The sequence below is a fragment of the Onychostoma macrolepis genome, chromosome 10, assembly GCF_012432095.1.
Source record: "Onychostoma macrolepis isolate SWU-2019 chromosome 10, ASM1243209v1, whole genome shotgun sequence".
In the NCBI taxonomy this organism is placed as follows: domain Eukaryota; kingdom Metazoa; phylum Chordata; class Actinopteri; order Cypriniformes; family Cyprinidae; genus Onychostoma; species Onychostoma macrolepis.
Genome location: NC_081164.1, coordinates 9,696,728 through 9,722,672, shown reverse-complemented (window position 1 = coordinate 9,722,672; position 25,945 = coordinate 9,696,728). Strand labels below are relative to the sequence as shown.

General features: G+C 37.9%; 3 protein-coding genes across 16 annotated transcripts; 2 read left to right on the top strand and 1 right to left on the bottom strand.

The window, feature by feature from the left end:
• The first annotated feature begins 4 nt into the window (after positions 1–4).
• sytl2a (synaptotagmin-like 2a) lies at positions 5–20,162 on the top strand. 11 transcript variants are annotated; one of them, XM_058788903.1, is made up of 20 exons: positions 6–371; positions 471–533; positions 2,620–2,898; positions 4,000–4,151; positions 4,442–4,565; positions 9,887–9,941; positions 10,038–10,131; positions 12,065–12,568; positions 13,860–15,953; positions 16,736–16,840; positions 17,151–17,204; positions 17,763–17,857; positions 18,045–18,161; positions 18,322–18,491; positions 18,583–18,685; positions 18,759–18,920; positions 19,165–19,261; positions 19,342–19,441; positions 19,532–19,737; positions 19,814–20,162. In XM_058788903.1, exons 3-20 carry the CDS (start codon positions 2,798–2,800, stop codon positions 19,957–19,959), a joined length of 4,479 nt encoding a protein of 1,492 aa, XP_058644886.1. In that variant the 5' UTR covers positions 6–371; positions 471–533; positions 2,620–2,797; the 3' UTR covers positions 19,960–20,162. The 11 variants fall into 11 exon arrangements, with proteins under 11 accessions (XP_058644887.1, XP_058644888.1, XP_058644886.1 ...); XM_058788904.1 differs by having other exon boundaries at positions 5–533; positions 17,154–17,204; XM_058788901.1 differs by having other exon boundaries at positions 6–533.
• Positions 20,163–20,389: 227 nt separating this feature from the next.
• crebzf (CREB/ATF bZIP transcription factor) lies at positions 20,390–23,069 on the top strand. 4 transcript variants are annotated; one of them, XR_009273087.1, is made up of 4 exons: positions 20,390–20,548; positions 21,081–21,870; positions 22,056–22,219; positions 22,628–23,069. XR_009273087.1 is itself a non-coding variant. In XM_058788956.1 (4 exons), the coding sequence occupies exons 2-3, from the start codon at positions 21,107–21,109 to the stop codon at positions 22,111–22,113; spliced, it is 822 nt and encodes a 273-aa protein (XP_058644939.1). In that variant the 5' UTR covers positions 20,390–20,548; positions 21,081–21,106; the 3' UTR covers positions 22,114–22,128; positions 22,628–23,069. The 4 variants fall into 4 exon arrangements, 2 of the variants coding, with proteins under 2 accessions (XP_058644939.1, XP_058644938.1); XM_058788956.1 differs by having other exon boundaries at positions 22,056–22,128; XR_009273088.1 differs by having other exon boundaries at positions 21,081–22,128.
• Positions 23,070–23,187: 118 nt separating this feature from the next.
• On the bottom strand, positions 23,188–25,928 carry tmem126a (transmembrane protein 126A). The gene is made up of 5 exons (XM_058788958.1): positions 25,802–25,928; positions 25,033–25,151; positions 24,747–24,940; positions 24,495–24,609; positions 23,188–24,414 (listed from the first exon to the last, which is right to left on the bottom strand). The coding sequence occupies exons 2-5, from the start codon at positions 25,143–25,145 to the stop codon at positions 24,216–24,218; spliced, it is 621 nt and encodes a 206-aa protein (XP_058644941.1). The 5' UTR covers positions 25,146–25,151; positions 25,802–25,928; the 3' UTR covers positions 23,188–24,215.
• Positions 25,929–25,945: the final 17 nt, after the last annotated feature.

The following is a 25,945-nucleotide window of genomic DNA, read 5'->3' as shown; positions in this document are numbered from 1 at the left end:
TCACAGGGAGTGGAGAGACCGAATGAAGGTTGTAGGTAGTGACGTTATAGATTATGTTTAATTTTAATACATAAGTTGCGTATTAAAGGATGCACAGGATTTTTTTGTGGTCTCATCGAGAGGACATTTAATTACATAATGATGTATGTGGCACGTGCGTGTAACAGAATTAAAAGTTTATGAGAGTGACAGAGCGTGACCACGCCTTTATGAGCGCGCACGGGGGATTTGTGTCAAAACTTAGTGAACCTTCTACCTAGACCGCATTTTGTGGATAACTTTCGGAACTCCCACAAGTTAATCAACAGCATTTTTAGCTCTTAACTGTGCACGCGAGTTCGTGGAGTAGAGCAGCCCACACACACCCACCGGTAAACACACGCCTCACTTTAAAACTGGGGATTTAAATAATTTGGTTCATATCAGCAAGTGTCTTGCAAATGGATTATTACACTCCTCTGGTGATTCAGATGTTACAGTAACAGTGTTGGAAAATAACGCGGTCTAGTAGCAGCCACACGAGCAAGACTCAGGTAAACTTTTGCTTGTCAGTTCTTTTATTTTACCTTAATAGATACCGTTTTACCTTTTAAGGCTTTAACTTACTTCACTTAATTTCCCTGCAGTGAGTTGGAAGTTCTGCTGCATGCTCTAACAGGGACGGGTTCTGTTTCAACAGGCGCTCATTTCATTATGCTGTTTTCATGTCTGGAGTTTTCTGTTTTTATCTCTGGAGCCACTGCGATTTTTTTCTCATTTCCTGCTTCCTTAATCTGTTAATTCTTGTAAAGCTATTTAGAGAAAGAATGCGGAGTATTTATTTACATCCCGATCAGACAGTGATTAGTTAAATGTGCTTCTACGAGGATTCTGTGTGAAAGGCCATTTTATTCCACAGTAACATTGCTAAAACCCATTTTAAAATACATAATAGAAGCATTGTCTTGGTTTAAGATATGTCCCCCACCCCCCCAAAAAATTATCTAGGATGAAAAGAAAAACCCTAAAACATTCTCTTAGTCACTGAGAAAAGTCAGATGCTTAAAACTCTGTAAAATTGTTTGCAACACAGTAAAACTGCACACCTATAATAAGGGAACCAAAACCAGGTGGCAACTCTTTGTTATGGTACATGCCTCAAAGGGATGTGGAATAGGCAAATGGTTAACATGTATTATTCATGTTTACTGTGTCTGGATGAGACTAGTTCTTCTCTATATTGGTAATGGCGTATCCCTTGAAAAGTTATGATTTACAGATCCCGCCTCAGGTGATCTTCCCAACTGTTGTCATGACATGTTTTTCTCAGAACCACCGGACACTTAAATGCTTTACTGTGTCATTTTGAAATCTGATTTGTACTGAGAGAAATCATTTAGTAGTGTTTATTCGATTAAAAAAAAGAGTAAAAGTAAATATTTAAAAATGCAGTTACTTAAGAATCTAAAGAATCAACAAGAAGGAAAGTGCTTGTCTGATATGTTTTGTTTGTGTGTGTGTGTGTGTGTGTTTGTGTGAGTAAACCCACGTTAGAGGTATCTTTCATGGAAATGACTCAATCAAGAACATGACTCTGGAACAGATTTCCAAAATAGGGAAAGTAACAACAAACTTCCGCTCTGGCTGGAATGTATCATAGCTTTATCTAGACACCCAGATATGCCCATGCAAGACACAGGAACTTATTTCTGTTCTTTTTTATGATACTTTTAGCATTAAATGTAGCCAGAATGCACACAATTATGCAAGCCAAATTAATCTGACAGGATGTTACAATATGCGAAGGAAGGAATTAATAAATAAAATAAGTTAATGAAAAATAAAATGTAATAAATAAATAAAAATTTAAATTATTTATGAAAAAAAAGTCTCTCTGGTAAAAGACATTTGTTTGTGAAGGAATTTTTCTCTTTGTAAACTATTTATAAGAATATTAATTATTCATTTTAAATAGTTTATTCTTAAACGTCACTGTCACAGTGGCAATGAGAATACATTTTTCTCTAATTATTGTACAAGGCTCTTTTACAAAATATTTTGTTAGACTTTTTCAGCATTTATTCTATTTGTTATATTACCTTATCCAGTCATGTGTAATTCTGCCAATGGTCATTCCATCCAAAAAATATTATAATTCCAGTTCTTTAAAAGGTTTATTCCTATTTTTTCCATGGGTTTCTAAACTGTTTTTTAGAAAAGCAGACTGTTCAGATTGATACCATTTGTGTGCTGCCATCTAATTTGAGTTAAGTGTAATTCGATTTAGGAATAAAAGAGTCTTTGACTGTGCTCTTTGCTCTGAGAAACAGCCAGAACCCATATCCTCTGATAGTCATCTGACAATGCCGTGTCACATGTCCTGTGTTGAGAACATACTGTATGGACCGGAGCTGATATAGAGAAACAATATGGCATTTCAGATGTTTAGGGAAGCGTAGATGATGCTCAAAGCAGAAGTCTTGAAAGCCTGGCTCACAGATTCATTAGGAACAATTAGGATCATGTGATGCCTTAATGGTCAGAAGAATTCACAGGGAAGACATAGTTCTTTGTGAGCCAAGCTCATACTGTGTTTTTTGAATTTGTTGAAACTCCTGTCTGTCTGTCTGTCTGGTGCAGGTGCTCCTCTGATGTTCTCCATCTGATGCAGTGACTTATCTGATGCAGTGACTTATCAAGCATCAGCCTTCAAGTTACCCTCAGCGATGCTCTTGACACTTTCAGTGAACCAGAAATCAGAAGTCAGAGGCGATCTGAGACTCATCTGTTAGCATCACCTACCCTGAAGCCATTCATCATGATTGACCTGAGTTATCTGACAGAGGAAGAGCAAGAGATGATCCTGGCAGTGCTGAAGAGAGATGCAGAGCTTAAGAAGTTGGAAGAACAGAGGGTCAAGTGAGTTTAGTGGAAAGGTTCCTTGGTGGATGAAGAAAATAAATAAATTCATTTGCCCTAATCATGTAATCCGGCGTAACTAGTTAGTAAAGCAATAGTCCACTTATTACTAATGGACCATTCACACAGAATGCATTTTTGCATTCCATATTTACACTTTTCTGTTGTTTTTTTATGTAAACAGATGGACATATTTTACCACTGGAGAACACTGGGGTCCATATAAACCTCTAAACCATTTACTTGCAATGTATAGGCTATAAAAACAGAGACAATATTCTAAACATCTTTTATGTTCCACGGAATGTAATACAGGTTTGGAACAACATGAGGATGAGAAAATGATAACAGAATTTTCATCTTTGGGTCAACTATCCATTTAAACTAATGCAGTTATGTCTTAATGTTTTAAACAATTGCACATCTTTGTTTGTCTTCTCCTTTTTTATTTGTTTACTGAATTGATTAGATTAACCCCAATTTGGTCTGTTCCAATACGTAATTAAATAGTAATAAAATAATAGTAATAAAAATTATAATAATAATGGTAATTGAGGGGCAGTCGTGGCCTAATGGTCAGAGATTTGGACTTGTAACCCAAAGGTTCGTGGGCTTGAGTCTCAGGTTCGCAGGAATTGTCGTTGGGGGGTGAATAACTAGTGCTCTCTTCCACCCTCAATACCATGACTGAGGTGATACCTTGAGCAAGGCACCGAACCCCCAACTGCTCCCTGGGCGCCGCAGCAATATTGTGTGTGTTTACAACTGTGTGTGTGTGCACTTGGATGGGTCAAATGCAGAGCACAAATTCCGGGTATTCCCAGGCTACATTCAATATGGGTTACAGGTTTGAGGTTGTGTTAGTTGCCATTTAATGTCCAACATAATATTTGGGTCCTGAAAAAAAAAAACGCTTCAGTCCAGAAAAAAACAGTCCAGAGTAACAGTTTGCAGTTTAGACAATGTCTGGGATTTGTCCATTTGGATGTCACTGCTTACACTCTGTAATGCTGGGACATCGGGATGTTTTTGTTCTATGACCATTTAAATATATGTGTGTGTGTAGGTATTTACTTATTTATTTATAAATTTGTTGTCCAGGCAGCTTCGTAAGACTGAGCGAGACAGAGGCAGGCTGAAGTACTTGACTGGGGAGTGGTTTTATGAGACAAAGAATCACAGACACAGAGACAGGTTCCATGGCTCCGACATCATCAGAGCGTCCATGAGACAGAAGAAACCCGTGACGATATGTGAGTGTTGCCAGCGGACAGAATCAGATAGAGAACGGGCTCTGTTCTTGTCTCTCATTATTTCCATTGCATGTACCCCGTCCCTGATTAGCACCTGAATTCAGTGTTTACATCACCATTTTTTTCTTTTTTTTGCTCTATAGATCACAATTTTACCTCTAATGAAAAGTCACCCATAAATCAAAGCATTTATCAAATCATATATCTCATGTAGTTCCATTAGATGTTTTTAGATGTGTTGTTGTGTCTGTTAATGCATGTTTGTGCATTACAAATGTCTCTTATTGCAGTGGAACTCTCTCAAAGATGGTCTGAGAAATCCAGTTGTGTTTATGGTGAGAAGAAAGATGTGTACATCCCTCCAGAGCTTTTAGGACTCATTGAGGATCCGTCCACGGAATCACACAGTGAGAGGTGAGCTTTTGGTGTTAAGTACATTTATGATTCAAACATTCCAGTACAGTTTCATCTGATTGAAACGGGGCGCAGCACATGCTGGCAATGTTCAAAACTTTGCTCAGGTGCCCGAAATGTCTGCCCAATAGAGAAATGTATATGCTCATCAAGGCAGTATCTAAATACAGAATATTATTTCACAAAATAATATTGTGAAATATTATTGCAATTTAAAATAAAAGTTTTCTATTTTAATATACTTTAAAATATAATTTATTCCTGTGAAGTAAAGCTGAATTTTCAGCATCATTATTCCTGTCTTCAGTGTCACATGATCCTTTAGAAATCATTCTAATATGCTGATTTATAATAAATGTTGGAAACAGTTGTACTGCTTAATATTTTTGGGACCTGTGGTATTTTTGATAAATAAAAAGTTCAAAAGAACAATGTTTATTCAAAACAGATATACACTACTATTCAAAAGTTTGGGGTCAGTAAATTTTTTTCTTTCTTACTTTTTTAAAGAAATTAATACTTTTATTCAGCAAGGATGTGTTAAATGGATAAAATTGATAGTAAAGACTTATATTGTTAGAAAAGATTTCTATTTTGAATAAATGCTTTTCTGTTTAACTTTTTATTAATCAAAGAGAAAAGTATCACAGGTTCCAAAGGAAAAAAAGTAAATAAAAATAAGCAGCACAACAGTTTCACTGTTGTAAATCAGCATATTAGAATGATTTCTGAAGGATCATGTGACACTGAAGACTAGAGTAATGATGCTGAAAATTCAGCTTTGCTTTACATTAATAAATGATAGCCTATTTTAAAGTATAGGTATTAAAATTGGTAACCAATATTAGAAATTGCAATAATATTTCACAATATCGGTCACGGTGCACACAGCAGGGAGGAACGAGGAACACGCAGATGAGGATAAACTTCAAAATAATAGTCTTTAATGTTGACATCAGGGCAGGGCAAGACAAGGCAAGGTTGAGACAGGCAGGAACACCGGGGAATAACGAGTAGACCAGACGAAAACTAACCAAACAGGCAGGAACTAAACACACAAGACATTTACTGATAATTAGACACACCTGAACTGAATAAACTAATCACACAGAGCAAGGACAGGAACAAGACCAAATAAGGAAACAAGAGGCGGGAACACATGACACACACGACAGAGGACTGACATAACTCCCCCCTCCCGGAAGGCGCGACCTGCGCCGTAACAGTTCCGGGGGTAACGGGGGGGGTGGACACTCAGACAGACGGAGGCCATGGCAGGGCTGGGAGCTCTGGTGGCCATGGCGTAGCTGGGAGCTCAGGAGGCCATGGCAGGTGGTTCTTGTGGCCCTGGCCACATTCCTCGGCCCGCCCACCCCACCCAGAGCTCCCTTGGGGAATCTAGGGGGTATCAGGAGCCCTCCGGGTCTTAACGGTCAGGACTGGACGGCCCACTGGGGCTAAACACACAGGACAGGACAGGATAGCCCTCCAGGGCTAAACAGACAGGAACAGGACAGGCCAAACACACAGGGACAGGACAGCCCACAGGAACAGGAAGCCCTCCTGGGCTAGCTCGGAAGCTGAGGCTTCTTCTGGGCATGACAAGGAGTCAGGGTCCCTCACAGGGTCCCTCAGCAACCGCCTCCACTTCCACGACAGGAGGGGCAGGCGGCTGAGATTGGCCTTTGCGGCCACGACTAAAGGAGCCGCCTACCCTCGACGAGTCTCCATGGACAAGACAAGACAGGGTTTGATTAAAATGTTCCTGTGGGCACAAGAAGACTAAAAACGGCACTCCTGACCGTGACTTGTGGACTGGAACCACAGGGACCCTGCACTGGACTGGAGTCAGCGGCGGCCGGTGGGCTTGCACTCCAGGCGGGCTTGCCAGCACACTAGTCAGCCACAGCCGGCGGACGGCGACGTTGCATTTCCCGCGAACGGCGGGCTGAAGAGAGCCGCGGACGGCGGCAGACTGGAGGGGGCTCGCGGTCAACGGACGATCCTGCGATCGTGCCGAACTCCCACGCCCACTTTCTGTGGGCTACGGCGGTATGACGAGCGGCAAGTTCCATGCCGCGGGGCAGACAGACAAACAGCAACCAAAACAAAAGACTTTAAAATACGAAAAACAAAACGTGGTGAAGGGGCACCGCTTACTGTATTAGGTCTGGTCTTCTGTCACGGTGCACACAGCAGGGAGGAACGAGGAACACGCAGACGAGGATAAACTTCAAAATAATAGTCTTTAATGTTGACATCAGGGCAAGACAAGGCAAGATTGAGACAGGCAGGAACACCGGGTAATAACGAGTAGACCAGACGAAAACTAACTAAACAGGCAGGAACTAAATACACAAGACAATTACTGATAATTAGACACACCTGAACTGAATAAACTAATAATCACACAGAACAAGGACAGGAACAAGACCAAATAAAGAAACAAGAGGCGGGAACACATAACACACACGACAGAGGACTGACGATACCAGTTTTTTTCCCCTGTATTTTTTAAATAAATACAGCCTTGATGAGCATAAGAGATTCCATTAAAAAACAAGGTCAGTTATTTATTAGGTTTATAATATAGGCCTTTTTAACATAATATAATATAATATCAAAATAAACTAAAGCATTTAAACTGATAGAATAGAATACAAAACAAGCTGAAGCAAAACTTAAACTGAGATCTGTAAGTTAAAGATTTTTTAAAAAACGTGAACATTTGAATTCTTAGCCTATAGTTATCTAAACATCGCTATGAAGTTGGCTACAGTTTGAACAATACACCTGTATGTGACTGGAAATGTCTCAAGAGTTTTGTTACCGTTCTGTGCCCATCGTCAGCTATTTCCAGCACTTAAACTAGCCACTCTTAGTATTGTTTTATTTCACATGTCATTGCGTTGCGTTCGTCTGCAACCATTGAAGTATTTGATTTCTACAACGACTCGTTTGGCGCACATCATTCTCTTTCTATGAAACCTGTAAACCGCATTCACCGGTTCTGACTCTATAGCGATACCAGCTCTGTAGCGGTTTGCCGGGGCATTGCAATTCTTTCACATTTACTAGAATTCAATCAAATGACTTTCCCAACTCATTTTTGCGTTTTCGTGGCACATTATTTCTTTGGCAGCGGCTATTTGCACTAAGTGTAAATAGCAATTATATTCTATTTACACTAAGTGAAAATAGCAGTATTTTTTTTAACGATATGCTGTTTACACTAAGTGCAAATAGCTATAGATTCTATTTACACTATGTTAAAATAGCAATATTTTCTGCTATTTATACTACTTATTGCAAATAGTGGCAATTATCTGCACCTCAGTATTGTAGTACATTATAAAACAGTACACAATAATGATGTATTGAGTGTAAATTATAGTTTTAATTCAAATCAGGCTATTTAATGGATGCCACCTTATTGGGATAATAAAGCCCTCCCTCCCTACACCTACCCTAACCCTACCCAATACTTTATTTTCAACTTTTTGATTACTTCCTTCATTTTTATTGCCTTTCTGATGCGATATGAGATTTGAAAAGGGAGAAAAAAAAGTTTGGCAAAAGGCAGGTTCGAACTCGAGCCGATCGCGTCAAAAAGCAAGGAACACAAGATCCAGGGGGCGTGGTTGAATCCAGATCCAACTCCTCCCACCTTACATTTGCTTAAACCTACCTGTCTCTACCCCCTGATCCCTAAACCCACCCATCTCCACCCCTAAACCTACCAATCTCCACCCCCTAGATGTGGATCCATCCACGCCCCCTGGATCTTGTGTTGTGTAGCAAGCCCTACTTGCAAAAAGCACGCCTTACCATCTATGCCATTGAAACTGATATTGAACGAACGTCTTGTTGTATTGTTGACTAGCCCAATCATATGTTGGTGGGCGGAGTTGGTGTAAATAGCCTTTGCCAACAAGGCGGGCTATTTGCACTTAGTGTAAATAGACACTCCTTATTTCTTCTGTGCGGCCGTGCGTGTGCAGCTTAGAGGGAACATTGCATGCTGGAATATTGTTGATTTTTCTTGTTTTTGTCATACCCGTGATGTGAAATCTTGTAGAATGCAGTGTGATCACATGTTTATACAAATGTTTGTAATTTATGTAGTTAATTATGCTGGTCATTATTATACCAGGTACAAAAATGTTAAATGTTGCATAATTAGATGGTTGTGTTCATGCACCTATTTTTCATGCCATAGGTGACATAAGACACAACCCACAACACTTTATAACATCTATTAGGTCTTTATATAAACACATGCCATGTTAGTGTGTTGGGTTTTTGGGTCGGGAAGATTTTGAAGTGCCTGTGAAAGAAGTCTTTTATGCTCACCCAAGGTGCATTTATTTAAAAAAAAAAAAACATGAATATTTTGAAATATTATTTCAGTTTATAATAACTGCTTTCTATTTTAATATGTTTTAAGATGCAATTTATCTTTGTGATAGCAAATCTGGATTTTCAGCAGCTATTATTATTTAGAATATTTGGAAAATATTTTTAAAAATCACAAATATCTGAGTGAGTATGTGTATGTTTTATTTATTTAGACAGCAAATTCATGTAACATTTTCTATGTAAAATAATTAGAAATACCTTGAACACAAACTCAAAATTGCATTTCTGTTATCAGTACAAAGCACATGCCATTGTTATACTTGATTAAAGGAAATTATGGCGGCTCTGCCTTTTCAACACCAACGCTGCATCCGCCCATTAGCCTGGCTGGATTGATCACGTTTTCATCAACAGCCTTAATTCTGTGGACACTAGCTTTTAAAGCTCTCTTATCACAGCTCATGTAGAACAATATGAAAAGAAACATAATCTGTCTTCCAGTTTATGCATACTTGTTTGTGAAATGTTTGGGAATTTGGCAGAGATTCAGGACTGAACCTGTACTCTAAATCTAAAATAATCTGTAGGGCAAACCTTTCCCATGTGTCCCATGTTTTCCCAGACATTGGTGAAGGGAATCTGGAGCCAGTAAGCTGCTTCAAGGGTCAGATTTCACGTGCTGCTGTTTTTCCCTCTGTCTGACACCATGTAATGGCATTATACTGTCACATCGCAGCATGGAAATTTAGTGCTTGCTGAATCTTGTGACTTTCCAGGGGCTTCAGGACCAGCACCGTGCATTGATGATTGAATATATTGATTGCATAATGCTGAACTGTTCTCAGTGTTCAATGCACAAAGATTTCAGTGGCCTGTTGGTTTTTATCATGTTGGTGAATCCTGCATTTAATTAATTTGAATTTTTTTATATGAATCTATTTGACCATATCACCTCCATACAGGGTGGATGATGAGTTGCCAGAAGCCCAGCGGGAAAGGCAGAGACCTCAAATCAAGGTACACTACACAAAATCCAGTTACTAAGATCATTTTGCTGAATTTTCATTTTTCTTCCTGATACATTTTTATGATTCCATTGAATTTATAATGTAGCCAAGGCAGAATCCATTCAATAGTGTGCGATCGCAGAGAGATGAAGCCAGACTTATCAATGGGGTGAAAGATGCTGACCAGACACCTGCTGAGGGTGAGAGTTATCTTTTCAATTTATCCTCAAATTGATTTTTATACACACCATAGAGTATGTTACTCAATAGAAATGGTTCAATTTATTGTTATAAGAAATGGTGACAAAGACTCAGGCATTACGGGACTTGTTTAAAATGTTATGTATGTATTTAAAATATGTTTAAAATGTTTTTAACTTCATTAATCTGTTTTGCAAATTTTACAAATTTTATGGTGATTCATACTATTTACTAAAAAACTACTTTTTATAGTATTTCATAGTGATATATTATGTTGGTTATCTAATAAAAATCACTGTATATGTAATTCACAACTGATCAATTTATTTTAGGATTATCTGTATACTATCATATTATTTATATTTTGAATTAGCTTTTCTTTTTATATTTTCAGTTTACATTTAAGTTTTAGTACTTTTTATGTGCTTTTGTCAGTTTTGTTAGTTTTAGTTTTTTTTTTTTTTATCTATACAGTATTTATTTTATATTTCGGTTTTAGTCATTTTAGTATTTAAACTTATTTTATTTCAGTTAATTGCCAACATTTTAAGTTTTTTTTTTTTTTTTTTATTAAACTTTTTCATCTAATGATTACATTTTATTTTGTTTTAGCTTTTATTACTGAAAATATTTTTCTTTAGTTTTAGTTAACAAATACAAAAACAACACAATTACAGTTTTTAATTTAGCGTTTTCTGTTAGAACTACAGCTGTATACCAGCTCTCAGCTTTTGACAGATGATCTTTATGATGTAACACGTGATTACCACAGATTTAACATTTGTGTGATGATTTTGATACTGTTCAGTCCAGTGATAGATGGGGTAACAGATGTGTTGTGTTATAATGGAGTGGATGTTCTGAGGAGCAAAGGGTCAGAACATATTTCTTGCAAGAACGTTTGTTTGACTGATCCCCATTGCGAACAGCATGTTTACCTCTTCTGGTCTGTGGTGTTGGCTTGACATGATCTGTACTCTGGACGTAATAACTGAATGCTGTCTGCATGCATATCTGTTCAACACTTTTTGGTCACTGTAGCTTGTATAATGCAATGCTACATTTGCATTATATGTTGGCAACAAAAAGTTTTGGCCTCCAGTTTTTGATTATGAAAGTATCAAAAGCTTCTTTGAGGTCATAACAAAATAGAAACGAAGCAACAATAGAGTAGCTTTGTATATTTCCAGGATTTAACTTTACTCTGCTTGTATAAGAAGTAGGCCTATAGAATAACCAAGCTGTAGTTTTATAATTGGCATTGAAATGTAATGTGTGGCTTTTAGTGTTATTAAAATACATGTGAAAAAGTGCCATTCCTTGAAGTGGTCTGGCCAAAATATTTCTGCTGAAAGTTGAACCTGTTGTAGTGGTCTGAGTAACAGGGCTTTATGGGGCTGCCAAACTTTAAGAAGATTATACTGAGAAATATGTCGTTCTAAGTAGTTAAGCTGCCACGCATGACCAGTCTGTACCTCAGACATAGATGGTACATTTTTGATGGGCTTTTATTGTGTAGTAAGGCTAGTGTTATTGTTATGGGTGCAAAGGTTAATATTAAAGTTGTGAATATTTGGAATAGGCCAAAAATACATACACTGTAAAAGTAAAAACATCATTGTTGACAATGATTATTCTGCTGAACTATATAGGCCAGTACTTGATATGGTATCAATATATCTATTATACCTGATTAGAAGACATATCATTATATGCCTAGGTTGCTTGCAAGCTTTTATCCCATACATTCCATTGCTTTACCATTGAGATTTCATCAATTAACAGAGACTGTACTGCTGTTACAAGAACAGAACTGTTAATTGAAATGCGAAATGAATTCATCATAAAACATGAACTCACATTTTTGTGCATGTGTGTGTCTTTGCTCCTCCTTTTACTGCTTCATTACCCAAATATTTGGTTATTTTTCAGAGACTTTCCTTCCAGCTGAGAACTACACATTCCATCACACTACTCTAAACATAGACAACACTGACACTCATATAGTCACACAATGCAAACCTGTGCCAAAAAAAAGATTGCTGCTGTATTCCTGCAAGAACTCTTCCCTGGACACTGCCATCAGTGACAATGGAGTTAAACAGGTCGTGACCCCTGCTCCCAGAGGCATCCTAAAGCACAACATTTCCAGCTGTAGTTCTGCTGACTCCCTGCATCTCCACATTCCTACCAGTGACGACAGCAGCAGCAGCAGTCAGTCTTCAGCTACAGTTAGCCCCATCAGTCCTGAAACTCCCATCAGCCCTCCTCTTTCCCCCTGCTCAGTGCACTCTGTGTCAGGGTGGTTAGATAGGAAACAGGTCCGCTTCTCCTCTGTCGTTGCGCCTATAGAGAGAGTGCAAGGAGAGCACAGTGTGCTGGAAGAAGACTGGAGTCCTCTGTCGGAACAGGATAGAAGCGATATCACAGACAACGGTAACATGGGTGTATCCACGAAAAGTACTCAAAAGGATAGTTCACCCTGGAAATGAAAATTCTTTTACACACTACCATGTTGTTCCAAACATGCATTCGGCCTTCTTTCTTCTGAGAAAACCAAAATAAGATATTTTGAACTACCTTTAATAAACAACATTGGACCCCATTGGCATTCATTGTATGGACAAAAAAAGAAAAAACGGTAACACTTTAGAATAATGGGTCATTTGTTAACATTAGTTAATGTATTAACTAACATGAACAAACAATGAACAATGCATTAATTACAGTATTTATTCCTCTTTGTTAACGTTAGTTAATAAAAATACAATCATTCATTGTTAGTTCATGTTAGTTCACAGTGCATTAACTAATGTTAACAAACACAACTTGTGATTTTAATAATGCATTAGTAAATGCTGAAAATAGCATTAACTAAGATTAATAAATGCTGTAGTAGTATTGTTCACTCTTAGTTCATGTTAGTTAATACATTAACTAATGTTAACAAATGACCCATTATTCTAAAGTGTTACCGAAAAAACATGAAAACATTCTTCAAAATATCTTCTATGTTCCACAGAAGAAAAAGTAACAGGTTTGGAATGACATGTGGGTGAATAAATGATGACCAATTTTGAGTTTCAATTTTCAATCTGGTTGAACTATCCCATTTAAGCAGGGAATTAGCATAGCGGTCTCAGGCTTGTCCACGTTCTGTGGTCTACCAAGTTACACACAGCAGTCTGAAGTCAGCCTAAAAATCATGAGCGTCCCAATGTCGTGAGCACTGAGCCTGTAGAAAGGTTGAGGGACGGACAGGTAGATGGGTTGTACAACTGGGAAATGCTTGTTCCAAAACCCTTTTGGTAAGACATCCTGAACCTTAACAATATAATCAAACCCAAGAAATATGTTTAAGTGAGATAATCAGCCAAAAAATCTATCAACCTGTAATTCAGCAGTTAACATGCTAACACATCAATACACCCTCATACTAACTGCATGTGCGTGCATACCATAAACATACAGCACATGGCTTCTGGTGAATGTTGATTAATCCACAAATGGTGATTAGTAAATAAGAACTGCAAGAAATGACTACTATCTGGGTGTTTACTGCAATTTTAAAGTGTAATTTTATCATCTGATCTCAGGAATCATGGTCAGATTTATGTCATTTAATATAGTATTGTTTTTGGAAGTCATTATTCTCTCTCAAAGTATTATTCTTTGTCACTTGCATGCAAAAATTAAACATTAAAACTTGTGATTGTCTTCACTGCAGGTCATCATGAGGTTTATGGTGAGCCTCAGCCCTCACAGGTGTCCAACTTCCACGGCTCTACTGAGGTAGCAGGTAAGGCCATTGGGTTAAGTGCAGAGGGCCAGACTGATAACGTTACAGTGGAAGAGGGTCGTTCATTTTCTAAGGTACTTGAATGGTTTGGGAGAGGCCCTCGAGATGGAAAGCAGAAGGAGTCGCCAGTTAAGAAAGTGATGAATGAAGAGGAACCAAAAGATTATGAAAGCCAAGTAGCCAAGTCAGAAAATTCAGTGCCTCTAGTTTTACAGCCGAAGACCAAGTCACAACCAAAGCCACGTAGGGGGCTTTTTTCATTGTTTTTGAGAGCAGAGAAAAAAGACAAGAGTCCTGAAGTTCAAGCGTCTGACCAAGAAGAGATAAGTCAAGATAAAAAAGAAAGTTCAGAATATAAAACATCTTGTACTTTGAGGTCTGAAGATGATAATATACTTCCACAGACCTCTGTTCCTACAAACAGCAAGACTGCAGAAATACTGCAGGAGAAAACAGACAAACCAATATGCGAAGATCCTCCTCAAAGAGAGACGTTTGACCAAGGTGAAATATCACCAGGAAGACTGGCCAACTTAAAGTCATTCTGGGAAAGGGGGAACAAAGGACCTAAAATACTGAGCATCAAAAGAGAAGATGAAGTAGAAGAAAGTGAGACATCTCAGCTTAATGAGAATTATAACGATGCTGTGAACCGAAGGTTGTCAGATTCCAGCATCAGCCCATCAAAACCCAAACCCGACGATCCAAACCCAAATTCAGTTGATGTACAATCTACATCGTGTGAGATTTCTTCAATCTCACCTAGAAGAACATCCAATGGTGTTGATATATCAGCCATATCCTCACACAAAGATGAGAAACCTTCTAGTTTGGAGAGCAATATGGCCTCAGAAGTTTCAAGCAGTGAACTACAAACTCTCACAGTAAAAACGAATGCCAAATTGTCACCCAATTCATTGCTAAAACACAAAGATAAATCTATGGGCAATGAGCTACAGGAAGAGTCAATCTCCGGGGACATATCTGACTTGAAGAAGGAAATGTCCGCCTTCAAAATGCCCCCAAGTCAACAGGAGGATAAAGTTTCGATTAATGATCTCAAGTCGTTTTGGGAGAAAGAAAAAAGCGGCCTTAGAGTAATTGTAGGCTCACCAACGTGCACAGCTAGTGTTAATGATCCATCCCCAGAGTCATCTCCAAAACGTTCTTCAGTAGAACTTTCTGAACCTCAGTTTGACATCAGATCAACCAGCCAAAGTTCCCCAGGCAGAATGAGTTTCAAAGAGGCTGGACTGACACAAAAAGAGAAGATGGAACAGACCGAGCAAAAACAAAGGAGTCCAAGTACAGTGCCATTACAAGACCTTCAAGATATCAGAGGTAGGGTACCTTACATCACCCAGAATATTTCTCATTTCAAACAGTCTATTTCAGACGAACACTCAAAGCCAAGTCCACCATCATCCCCCTTCAGAAGTCTCCCTGCAAAAGGTCAACATGATGAGCCACAGTCCACTGACATTTACCACTCAAAAGACCAAGATCAAATCAGAACTCCCAGCCCATTACTGCAGTCTAAAGTACCTCGTAGAGAGTCATATCCAAACAAAGAATCCAGGAAGGATCCCTTAGGTTCTCCCCTAAGAACCTTTGCGATAGATATCAATCCCGCCAACAAGAGTCCGTGCACTGTAAGGGTTAATCCAGGGCAAACCAGGTCATGCATCTCTCCTGAACACCACAGGAAGACTTCAGATGGAGGCTGGGATGTAAGACCCATCATGCCCAAAGAACGAAAGTTGTCCGCAGACTCTCTGACCCGATTTTATATTCCCCTGAGTTTACACCATTACCTGGGCATACCTGAGCAGGCAGTCTTAGATGAAAGAAAACAGGCTAAGGTGCAGGCAGGTGAAATTTTTGAACAGGTGAACCAAGGCAGAATGAGCAATGAGAGCTCCCCTTCTCGACACTCCCTGCTTGAATCAGAGGAGATCACCTTTGACTCCTCTGGGAGCTCCACACCTGAAGCCTGGTCAATCTCACACGCCAGTTCATACTGTGAGCTCACCTCTCCATTTTGGTTCAGTCTAGTTTCAGTAGAAAAGAACTTGATTGGTTCTGTGATTCTTGTGGAAGCAGGGTTTATGTCCTTAAAACAATTACTCATTGTGACCTGAGAAACATGTCCTACTTGATACTTTGCTCAAGTAAGTTGCTCAGCTTTGTAGACATGATAAAATTACCTCTTGTTCTACAGGTTTATAACTCTTTAAGCCCTGCCTCTACGTGTTTCTATAATGATCTAATTCAGCAATCAGATTTTTTTTCTATTTGAAATCATGAAATCATTTTTTTTTTTTTTTCATTTTTAAAATTCTTGGTAAGTTTCATTTTATAACATGGTGTTTGAAATATTGTTTACAGTTACAGTCAAATGAACACAAGTACCTCTGGCACTGAGAAATCAGCTTACAATCATTAAAGTCTTTATTATATTGTTTTAATTGATTAAATTTTTTATTTTATTATTATTATTATTATTATTAATTGTTATATTTTAAATCTATAACTAATATTAAATTATTTATTATTTGTCTATATTGAATTAATTTGCTTTTTTGGTCACTCTTATGTTATTTTTAAAATTACATACATTGTACATTTATAATAATTACATATATATTTCAAATCCCCTGAAATCAGAAAGCTAATGGATGGAAATACCACCTTAAATCAGTGTTTCAAATCAGATATTCAGTACTAATAGTTGTATATAATGAATCAGGGGACTTCTGTTTTTGTATGGTTTGCTGATTATTTCTTGATATGGGCTGTGACAGGGGACAGTGAGGATGACAGCCCTGTCAAAGCTGCCCTGGAACGAGCCAATGCCAGACCCATCTCTATTTCCAAGAGTCTAGAGGACCTGGCATCCACACCTTTACGTAAGTTTCCTTTATCTTTCTTGCACTGTTTTGTTGACTTTAAGACCTTATTTAAGATCAAAATGTTTTGATCTTTGAGGATCATGACTATTACAGAGACCTTTCTCAGTTCTGTAGGAGTGACAGTCTCTTTCGCCCTCTGCTGGACATTTGTCTGAAACTCCCAATGTCTCTAGTGTAATCGAAAGATAGTATACCCAGGTTTCTCAAGCATTTTTTATGCTGTACTGCATTTCACAATGATTTGTAATATAATTATTCCATTTCTGTTTAAATCTTTATTTAACAATACTTTGTCATCTGAACCAAGAAGAGAGATGGAAGACAGACCCCAGGAGTGATGTTGGGCTGAGTATGGAAAATGGTAAATATTTGTCTTTTTAATAAATAGATTATTAATAATAAATCAGTAATAAAGTAAATACATGTCAATTTGTAAATACATTTCATAATTATTTTAAATGTTTTTGATATCAGCCTCTGCTATAGCTTATTAACTAATGTTCATAGAGTATTATACATTTGCATTATTACATTAAGAGCAGAAGTTAAGCCCCTGACATTAAATTAGCATCAAGGACATTAAACCTCCTTTTCATAATTGACCCTTGGTCTTTCATGTATATTTTATTTCTTGAAATGGCTAAGGGAATGCATTAACTGACACATGAAAATTTGATGTGCTCATGGATTAATGGCAACTATTAAAGTGGTTTGCATTCCGTACCTCCCAGATCCTGCATCTAATGGTGAGGTAGATGGAGTAACTAAATCAATTATCTATGTAAAATATACAATGTGCTCTTCAAACTCTCAGAACTCTTCAGAATTAGTTATTTCTACTAAAACTAACTCAAATTCATTCCATCTGTATCTTGATCCAGAATGTGCATCCACCAAATGACTGTTTCCTCTGTCTCAGTATCTGCAGTCACTTCCAACACCAAAACATCCTTCTCCGACCCAGAACAGGTGAAGATGATGAGTTTGTCAGTGCCTGCATTCATGCAACAAGAGGTAAAATACAAACCAAAACCCATGAGCATCTTAAATGCTGATGTTGAATAACACTGGATTAGTTCTAAAATGTCTTATTTTTATGATATACCTTATTACTGCCTGTAGCTAAACACCACCATCCACTGCCTTTATTAACCTGCATACAAGCTAACAATCTCCTGTTGTTTGTGCATGTGACTAATAGATGGATTTCAGAAACAGTGACTGTGCATCAGTGAGCAGTTTCCACTATGACAGACTGAGAACATGCAACACTCCTTCTAATTTTAGCACTTGCTCTGAAGTGGCCTCCATGTCCTCTGTATGTGACCCCAACACAACCCAATGATTCTGAATAGAACTAATTTTGCTCTAATATAATGCAAATGCACGTATTAAGATATTTTTTTGCACATGTTTATAACATGAAATAATGAAAAGGTTTCTGTTTAGATCTGTGTCTTTGTGCGGGGTATTTGTAGGTCACTGGCAGTGTAATGAGCATCTACAGTAGTGAATTTGGTAATGTGGAGGTCAAAGGCACAATCCAGTTCGCCATTCACTACGTGCAAAAACTGGGAGAGTTCCACATCTTTGTTGTGCAGTGCAGGGACCTCGCCGTGGTGGATGTTAAGAGGAACCGATCTGATCCGTAAGTGAAATAATATTTGTCATCAGAAGAATATAGCTTCTCTCAAGATAGATAAACAGTAATATATGTGCTTTGTTTTATTGAACTTCAGGTATGTTAAATGTTACTTGTTACCTGACAAAGCAAAATATGGAAAGAAAAAAACATGCGTGAGGAAGAAGACTCTGGATCCAACTTATAATGAAATACTACGGGTATGAGAATTATAAACTTCTTGAGATATGTTTTGATATGAATTTGATGATCAAAGTTGTCATTTGCATGCAGTTTAAGATTCCAATGGAGACGTTGAAAACCCAGAAGCTGAACACCTCTGTGTGGCACAACGACACATTTGGGCGTAACATGTTTCTTGGAGAGGTTGAGCTCGATTTGGCCGAATGGGATTTCAGTAACACTCAGATGAATGAATATTTACTCAAAGGAAGGGTAAGATATTAATAGTCATGTCTATTTGGTTTAAATAACCTGTTAGGATAGTCTTTAACTGGTGGCCCACTGATCAAAACTGTATGTAAGTTAATATTGTTGATATGGACAGCAAAACATTTTTCTAAAGTGCTTTTCTTGAGAAGTCTGTGAACAACACATCTAAAGTCCTGTTTGTTACTAAAGGGTATTAGGCCATGTTTGTTGGAATTTCACTAAAGCATGTCTTTCTTTATCAACCTAGGTCCAGGTTCCCACCAGCCCAAAACATTCTGTCGGTAGCGAGGAAATGAGTGCAGAGATTAAAGTCGCTCTGCGTTTTGTCCCACAGACTTCTCACAGTAAGATGCTGACACCTTGTATTTGACTAAAATATGTTTTTAGAAGCATCTTCCTTTCTGATAACATGCTAATTCTGTAGGTCACAAGAACAAGGGGAATGGTGAAGTGCAAATATGGGTGAAAGAATGCAAGAATCTGCCTATTACTAGAGGTGTTGCCATTGACCCCTTTGTCAAATGGTATTTATTGCTGTTTTATTGGATATATTTGTATATATGTTGGATCATTAAATGTGGGATGCCCATCATGTGTGAATTTGGTCTTTTCAGCGCAGTCCTCCCAGATACCAGCCGGAAAAGCCGTCAGAAGACCAGAGTGTTGAAGCGAGCATCAAACCCAGTGTTTAACCACACCATGGTGTATGATGGCTTCAGGCAAGAGGACCTCAAAGAGGCCTGCGTGGAGCTTACTGTGTGGGATCACGACAAACTCAACAACCACTTCATTGGGGGTATTAGGTTGGGTCCAGGAACAGGTAATTGAAAGAGAAATTACAACCATACTTAAAAAAAGTGTAAAATTGTCACAACTGATTGTCAGTATTATTGCAGGTAAAAGTTATGGCACTGAAGTGAACTGGATGGACTCTAATGTTGCTGAAGCAGCTCTGTGGGAGAGAATGATGCAATCTCCGAATGAATGGGTGGAAGATATTTTACCTTTGAGAATGATGGTCATGGCAAGAATGTCTAGATAGTAAGAAACTGAGGCATGAAAAATTATTGTGAACATGAAGAATGCAGTATGTAGAAAGACAATATAATGTTAAATATATAGGAGATAACTTGATGGTTTCTTGACATTTTTATTGAGGAAGACAAAGAGAATGAAAAATATAATATGCTTGTTATTGTAAAGTATGTGGATTTAATGTCTTGAAATAAAAATGCCTTAAAAATTTTCAATTTGATCGTTTGTTTATTGCCTTGAGCGTATCCTAAGACGTTGATTTTAATAAACTTTAAACTTTTATAAACTGGCATCACTTTTATATATAAAATTCTGTATATCCAGTGATAAATAAACGTACATTTTGTTGTGTAAAGAAAATCTGAAAAGAAAACACACCCAATCGTTGCTCCTCCTCTGTAAGCGAGGCTTAAGTGAAGTATCGCGATACTTGAGGAGTCGCCATTTTAGTTCCGCTCAGTGTCGTTGTAAGCGCGTTGCTTCTACTTTGGCTTTACAACGTCTGAGCTTAAATATCTTTTCTGTCCTGTTAATTTAGTTTTCTCGCATTTTTCTTCAACCAATCGACGTCCGAAGACATCAGCATTCGATTTAAGGTAAGTTGCTTCGGTTATAAACAAAATATGTGTCGTTTTCTTTGGTTGAAGAAACTGCTTTGTCACGCAGATCAAGGCGCGCTACTGCGGCCTACTAAACAAAACCACTGCGAAAGATATATTCTTTGATGTATTCGATATTAAGAGTTGTTCATATATCGATTATTATGTTAAAAGTAAGAGAATAGATTGACGTGCACGTTTTTAATAATAATAATAATAATTAAAAAAAAGATGTTTGCTAACAACAAAAGTACGGAAGAATGTGGATCGTTTTCACCCGCCCGCTCGCCCGCCCCAATTTTTTTTTTTTTTTTTTAGCTCGGACGTGTTAACTTGTTTCAAATTGGTTTGGCTTTCTCTAGTCGAACATTTCTCAGTGGTTTGGCATATATCTGTAATATATATATATATATTATATATCTGTAAACTTCTTTGTTTTCTCCCATACAATAAAAATAAGCTCGTTTGTGTGCAGATTGTTGCAGTTATTTATTTTTTGCTAATTTCCTAATGTTTTGTTTCTATGCAGTTTCCACAATATCCAGAAACACAGCCATGATCACCAGAAAAAGAGGAAGAAACAGCCTAAACGCTGACATCAAATGTACAAATACCTCCCACGAGATTGATGGTGTTTTGAAAACCAGTAATACAAGCGAAACGAACATGCAAACTTCCCCAGAAAGCGACACCAATGATTGGGGCCTGGATGATCTGCTTGGCTCGGAGTTCAACTGGGACCTGGACAACAATGTGCTTGATACTTTCGTCAACTTTGAATCACAGACAACGACCAGCGATGAGACAGACCAAAGCGCAGTACTTGATGTTGCCACATCCCACAGTAGAGGTGCAGTCCAGAGGTCAAAACTGCAAGACGTCTCTGGTCACATCATCAACAAGAATGCCATTGCAGCGAGGATGAACCGTTTAAAGAAGAAAGAATACGTCAGTGGCCTGGAACAGAGAGTTGGGTCTTTGACAACAGAAAACCGTGTTCTCAAGCAGGAAAACGGCAATCTCAACAAGAGAGTGGAAGAGTTGGAGAATGAAACTAGGTACTTGAGAGCCGTGTTGGCCAATGAGAGCATGCTGGCTCAGCTGTTGTCTAGATTGAGCGGTGTGAACGGCATGAAATTCTCTACCTCGCTTTTCCAGGAATCCAACGAGAACGACCACGATTATGCCATGCCGAGGAAGAGGGTGAAGGTGGAAGACAAAGATACTGCAGGTGGCATCTGCCTGCATGTGGACAAAGACCACGTCTCGGTGGAATTCTGCACCAAATGTGCAGAGAGTTCAAGCTTGTCGCATAAAATGTAGGGTCAAGTATTTTACCTTTTCAACGTTTCCCGAGACTGAACATTTGCACAAGATGTAAATGAGGGGACATGACGACAGTAGTTGTCAAATATAGAGTTAACTGTTTAAATGTGTGCAGGGCTTGAATGGCATGTCTGTTGAACTTGCTTTCAATACAAGTTACTGCTAAACTTGTTGACAGTTTTCTTCTAGGTGCTTGGTCCGCCATGCTGGATGACTGGGTCACAGAACATCCTTGACTGCTGAAATCCATGGTAAGGATCAAGAAGTAGAAGACTGCACAGAACTGGTTAACTCCTAAGATGACGACAATGCTTTTTGCCAGTTCACGGCACAATATGAACTGTAAATAAACTAATTTTTGTGTTTTATTTTCATTTGCTATCGGTTTAAAGTATTGAACATAACCTACAAAAAGAAATTAAGCATTGTTTTTTGAATTACATACTTTGGATGTTTATTGGATCACACAATTGTAGTATGTAATTTCAGTTCAAGTAGACTTTGAGGGAAGTAGTTAAGTGGACAACAACAAAAAAAAAAAGTTAAAAATTATGTAAACGGGTGATGTTTCACAAAGGGCTTCTGCTTAAACTAATCTGTTATGTATCTGTTTATCCACTGTTGATACATTGATGTTGATTTCAGTACAAGCTTGTATTTTGCTGAAACTAGATGAGCCCTTTCTGAAATATTGCTATTTTTCTAAAGAATGTTTTTCATGTAGAACCCTTATTTTTCTTTATGCTAAAGTGGATTTTGCTGTGGGGAAATCAGAAGAATCGGGACCAGCAGCTTGCATCATGGCCTGGTAAATTTAAAAAAAGGTAGTACTTGAAACAGTGTAAGTTACAGTTTTACTGATTCTTTATCACACCCGTAAAGACGTCAGATGCTGTCATGCTCATTTAGCATCTAAATGAGTGTTTAAACTCTCCTCTTTATAGTAATGTTTTATCACAAGACATTGAACACCTGTCTCTCATCCATCTGTTTCTTTTTGATTTGTTAAAGCACTTGGGCTTTATTTGACAGTTGTCATGAGAATAAGTATGTACTGAAACAGCATTTTTCAAAGGGTCATGGTTTTTGAATGATCATCTATATGTGAGATGTAATGGAAATCCAAAGACTGTGCAGGCACATGGCTGCAGCTGTTTTGAAATGTAATAAATTTTCATTTGAGTAATGCAAATTGTTTTGTGTCCTAATAAGATGTTAACTACACTCTCCTTCTCTTTTTAGACAGCACTTTCTTCGCTCTCTACAAAAGCCTTTTCTTATCTCTCTTCAGGGTGGATAAAGAGTGGTGGTGGTTTCTCCCTTTTATATAGAAGTGTATACTGCAAAATTCCTTAAGGGCTGTGGTAACACTGACAACACAAACAAAAAAAAAAAACCGAATGCACAGTTATTCTGTTTGGGCCATTGATCATGTCTAACGCTCTGTAGTGTTGCAGGTCAACCCAAGCAGTTCTGAAATGTATAACTGCAGTTGATTTTTTATTTATTTTTATTTGTGGTACTTCATACTGCTGTCAGAGTGTATAGAACAAACATCATAATGAATCTGTTCCAACACTTTTGCATCAGATATAGAAACACTTTTTGATAGTAGCTTGATAACAGCTTGCAAGATGATTTCAATGAGATAAAGCTACATGCTGTAAAATTAAATGTTACTGAAAAATTCAAATGACAATATTAATCTAGATCTTCTGGAACACTATGAATTAATTGAGTTATGATTTTATAAGCCAATGCTGATATTTCTGTTTACATTTCAGAACTGTTTTCAGGAAGTTCGCTCGTATTAAAAGATCTCTGTGGCATCAAATGCACATTGTAATTAAGGTCCATAAGCTTGTTTCCCAGTGCATTGTTTTTGTTATTAGTAGCTAAACTGATTATTGATCCACATGTTCTCCATTTGATAATTTTATAAGTTACACATTAGCAAAAGTTGTGTTTGCACCACTTTTTATCCACTTTATTTTCCTTTCATGCACAAACCAAATGGTTGTTTAGGCAAAGCTCTAGCATCTGTAGAAAAATAACTGCCAGGTAGTTTACTTTATTCAGACTTCTAAGACTTCAGAGGTATAAGAAATTACATTAAATTCTTTCAAGTGCCTCAATTTGTGATTTAGGTTATTTTTTGGAACTTTCAGTAGATTTCTCCCTTTTCAATTTTTGGGCAGAGTGTACAAAGGTATAGTGAATGTAATTTATTGATCAGACATCAAAACCAAGGACAAATGGGTTATGGCACTGGGCAAGCGTGTTTCACTTATTTTAACAAAAAGATTTACAGTATCATCAATATAAATAACAATAACTGCTAACCACGAAGCTCTTCGCTGTCAGAATCTGTTATTTTCAGCATTTTTAGGTAGATGTCAAAGTGCTTAGAGCTCAAGTAGGTTCCAAACAAACCCTGCAGCAGCAAAACAACATACATCTTCCTTACAATGGGTTTGCTGACATTTGTCCAGAAGCGTATCATGTTCCCCTTCTCTGGCATTGGTGCACTGTTATATCTGCAAGACAATTGGAGATCAGTTACTATCAGCCATACATAACTTGTCACGTTATATGTGGACTAACTATGTGGACAAACCTGGCTGCAAGACCAGCGTTGACAGGTAAGGCCAACAAAATGGGATATATGCCACCACCAACTACACCAACCAAAGCCCCTCTTATCAGGGTACAGGTAGGGCAGTTCAGGTCACCTGCAATTACAATGTAGATTGTAGACGATTGGCTAACGCTTCGATGGGTGAGCGGCAAAGGGGTCAAAGTTGAACTCTTGATGTGAGTCACATGGAAGCTTCTTAATACCAATGTTCATTCTATACTGCATCCATACCTGACATTAAAGGGTTTGTTACAGTCGCAGTGTAAAATGCTGCAGTTGTCAGAAAGGGAAGAACAGCCATGGGGAGGCTGGAAGTAAATCGTCCTTGGGTGACATTGAGTACACGTCTGAAAAAGCTGTTGGCAATCAAGCCAGCAAACCCAGCGTTGCCAGCCAAATATATGTGACCGTATGAAAAGAGTTTTCTGTTGGGGTTAAAACAGGGAACTTTCGTCAGCTAACTTAAGTAAGGGAAACAAAGTTGTGACATACTGTGTATGATGTGAAATCAACTTACTTGTCGATATCAGGGAGCTTTTCAAACTTCTTATTCATTATTTCAATAATCATCGCCCTGGATACTGTCTGGCCTTGGCCTGACTCTTTCTCAAACACCCCGTTGTCTGTCATGTTGATCTAAAAAGAGATACAGAATACAGATGTTTTAATATAAACAAATTGACTCGTAGGAGACAGTCGACCTTTTAACATTGTGACAGCTTTCTAAAAATGTATATATTTAATTTTCATTTGAATTTGTTTCATTTGCCCAAATTCATGGGCAACATGTAAACATCATTGGCCTGAAGCGCGAAATTCGCTGTTTGAATATCAACGGTTGCTTTGTCAGAGGAAAACCTGCAGCGTACGATTAATTTCCATTTCAGAAAAATATTAATAATAACTCAACATATATAATTATTGACTTTTATAAGCGGATAATTCATGAGTCCGTTTATAAACTTACAAGGGATATTTTTGTTTATATAGTAACTATATATTGTTTATTATTTACAAATTATAAATGCTAGCCTGCTATCTGGGTATCCATGAAATTCATATTAATCCTCTGTAGAGGACATATTTGAATAAGACGGCGTTTAAGCAAGAGATGCGTCGCAACAGTCAAACCAATAACTCATTCATCCGAATGACAGCTGGTTTGCTTTACCTCTGTGTTGATGTGTAGCTGAATGTCACACACAGTCGTAATACTGTCTGTTTATTGACAACTTCATTTGCACATGGTGACTACCGCATTTAAACATCGTAGAATTGCTACTTACCCACGAAACAGCTTTCAAAAAAGCGCTAAACTATTCCATCCCGTGTTCAACAGTCACGGTCCTCAATGCCAGCAGGGCGCAGCCATGTCTAACCACATGTTCCAGTCAACTCTCACCCCGAGATCCAGGAACAATACGGCGATT